This window comes from Amorphotheca resinae, assembly GCF_003019875.1.
Source record: "Amorphotheca resinae ATCC 22711 unplaced genomic scaffold M430scaffold_3, whole genome shotgun sequence".
NCBI lineage: Eukaryota > Fungi > Ascomycota > Leotiomycetes > Helotiales > Amorphothecaceae > Amorphotheca > Amorphotheca resinae.
Genome location: NW_020194473.1, coordinates 535,586 through 538,421, shown reverse-complemented (window position 1 = coordinate 538,421; position 2,836 = coordinate 535,586). Strand labels below are relative to the sequence as shown.

The 2,836-nt window shown below is 32.2% G+C and overlaps 1 protein-coding gene across 1 annotated transcript; it reads right to left on the bottom strand.

The window, feature by feature from the left end:
* Positions 1 to 428: 428 nt before the first annotated feature.
* Positions 429 to 599, bottom strand: M430DRAFT_97276 (hypothetical protein; the record flags this gene model as incomplete). Its single annotated transcript, XM_024870021.1, has 1 exon — positions 429 to 599. A coding segment is annotated over one exon (171 nt), but the record flags the coding sequence as incomplete, so codon positions are not given.
* Positions 600 to 2,836: the final 2,237 nt, after the last annotated feature.

The window sequence follows — 2,836 nt, the reverse complement described above, 5'->3', positions numbered from 1 at the left end:
GTTTAGCTAGTGTTTCTCTTACTCTTCTCTTCTTCTTAGTATAATAAAAGGTTATACCCTTACCTAATGATCTGTAACTTATAACGTCTATAATAACTATAACTTTATACGCTATAAACAATAGTATAAAAAATACAAATAATAACTTATCTTTATACTTAGTAGCGCGTTATACGACGCCTGCCCTACTAAGTGTTCTGTTCCTCTTTCTCTTACTACTCTTGTTCTTTATATAACGCTAGTATAGTAGTGTTAGTTAGTATAGACGTAGGTTCTTAAGTAAGGGCTTAATACCCTACTTACTTAACTAGGTACTATACCTAGCTACCCCGGCCTTATCGTATAGTACGCTTCTTTACGATCTTTTTAATATAGTATTCTTCTTTCTTTCTTATAATTATAGGCCTAGGCTAATCGTTAGTTACCTCTTATAATAAGAACGGATCGTACGACGCTAGGCGTAAGAGGTTAGAAGAGAACACGTTATAGATCCTTAGTAAGGTGTTAAGCCGGTAGCTATATAAACCTACGACCTTTATTACTATAAACTTAGTATACCTTATATTAAGCTTCTTTAATAGACGGCTTATATAGACATTCTATAGGTCGAGCCAGACCTTGTTACTAACGTTAAATCGTACGGCCTATAAGCGTCGCTAATTTGTTAAGTCTTCTTATACTTACTAGGCTATAGCTATTAATACTTATACTTACTTAGTCGTATCCTTAAGCTTTCTTACGATATTATCTACTTACTAGGCAAGGCTCTTATAAGTACTATATAGTATTAGGTCGTACGACGTCTAGATTAGGCTAATATAGTACCTATAGGTCAAAAAGAAGGGGCTTACTCTTATAGATACTACGTCTTAATTATTAATCGCTAGTTCTGTAGCTAGTAGTAGCTTAGCCTAATTGTCTTAAGCGTAATTTATAAACGTATAAAGGTATGTCTTTACTATCTAGTTTATACGCTCTATTAACCTGTCTGTTTTAGGGTAGAATATAGTCGACAGCCTTTATACGATCTTTAAATGTACGTAGATCTATACCTATATAATTCTTATAAACTACGGTCTTTTATTAGACATAATTACGTATAGTAGTCTATAATGTTAATAAAAGTATTATATAAACGCGTTAGCTACGTCTTTTACTCTAATCTACGCTATTAGTTTAAGAATTACTCCTTTACTTAGCCGGTCTATAATAACTATTAGGTTTGTATAACCCTAACTCTTAAGTAAGTTAACTATAAAGTTAATTAAAATCTCCTTTTATATCTAATTAGGTATAAGTAAGGGTTTTAAGAATCCTTACTTCTAATCTCTCTAGGCCTTATTATAGCTATACAAATTATAATTCTGTATAAAATAGTAGATATCTCTTAGTATCCTTAGCTAGAAGAACTAGTGTATTATAAGGGCAGATGTAACCTTACGACCTAGATAGCCTGTTAAGACTAAGTCGTACATATACTAAATTAGCTTTGTATAAAGCTCTTTAAAGTCTAGGACCTAGCGCCTACCCTAAAAGAGTAGCTAATTTCCTTAGTCTAAGCTATACTTTACGATTAATACCTTAACCTTAAGTTTAGTTAGAAAGACCTAGTTACCTTAGGCTAGTGCCTAGATTATCTTGTTATATACTAAGTCTTTTACTTAAGTACTTACCTAAAGTCCCTTTAGACTATTCTCTCCTTTTAGTACCTTATACGCTAGCCTATTACCGGCTAGCGTAGTACTCTCTATAAGGGTAGCGTAGATCGTCCTTATAAGTAGTAGGCGCGGCTTTATAGCTACTATTAATCCTTAGAGAAGGGCGTTCTTTTTAGTCGTCGCCTTCTACCCTAAGAGCGACCTACTTAAGAGGTTAACTAGGTAGTTCGGCTTTAGTAACTATATCGTATAGTACTATAGTCGTTCGTCCTCTTAGTTTAATAGTATGTCCTAGTCTTATTATAATAGCGCGTTAGCTATTAGGTTTGTCTTTTCTTTAATATATAAGATTATAAAGTTATATTTTAATAAGACTAAAGACTACCTTATTTATTGTTTAGTTAGTTTCTAGACTATTATAAAGTACTTTAGGTTCTTATAGTCTATACAAATCTTAAAACTCTTAACACTCTATAGGCTTAAGTCTTACTCTTTAAGATACTAGATAATCGCTAACATTTCCTTATTATAAATCTTATAATTATACTTAGCTAGATTGTTCTTCTTTAAGAAGTACGTATAAGGTCGTACGACTCTCTTGTTATTAACCTAGAATAGTGTCTTACTTATATACTACTTAAAGGAGTCTGTCTCTAGGATCGTCTTATAGTTATAGTTAAAGAAGGTAAGAATTAGTACTAATATAAACATCTTCTTTAGCTATTTAAAGGCCTTTTTAGCTTTGTCTGTCTACTTAAACGCCTTGTCCTTCTTTATAAGGTCTATAATTAGGCGTACAACATTAGAGAAGTTCTAGATAAACTTCTTATAAAAGTTTACAAATCCTAAGAATCCCTAGACCCCTTTAACTATATAAGGTACCTCCTAGTCTAGGATAGCCTTAACCTTACCTAGGTCTATCTATACGCCTTACTTAGCCTTAATAATAAACCTAAAGTACTTTATTAACTTAACCTTAAACTTATACTTATTAATATTAAGCTATAGGCCTGCCTCTTAGAGTCTAGTTAGTACCTTTTATACGTACTCTTAGTATTCTTTAAGAGTCCCTTTTAAGTAGATTAGGACATTGTCTACGTACACTAAATAGAACTTGTCTAGATAGTCCTAAAGGGCCTAATTAATATACTTCTAAAAGGTACTTAGCGTGTTTATAA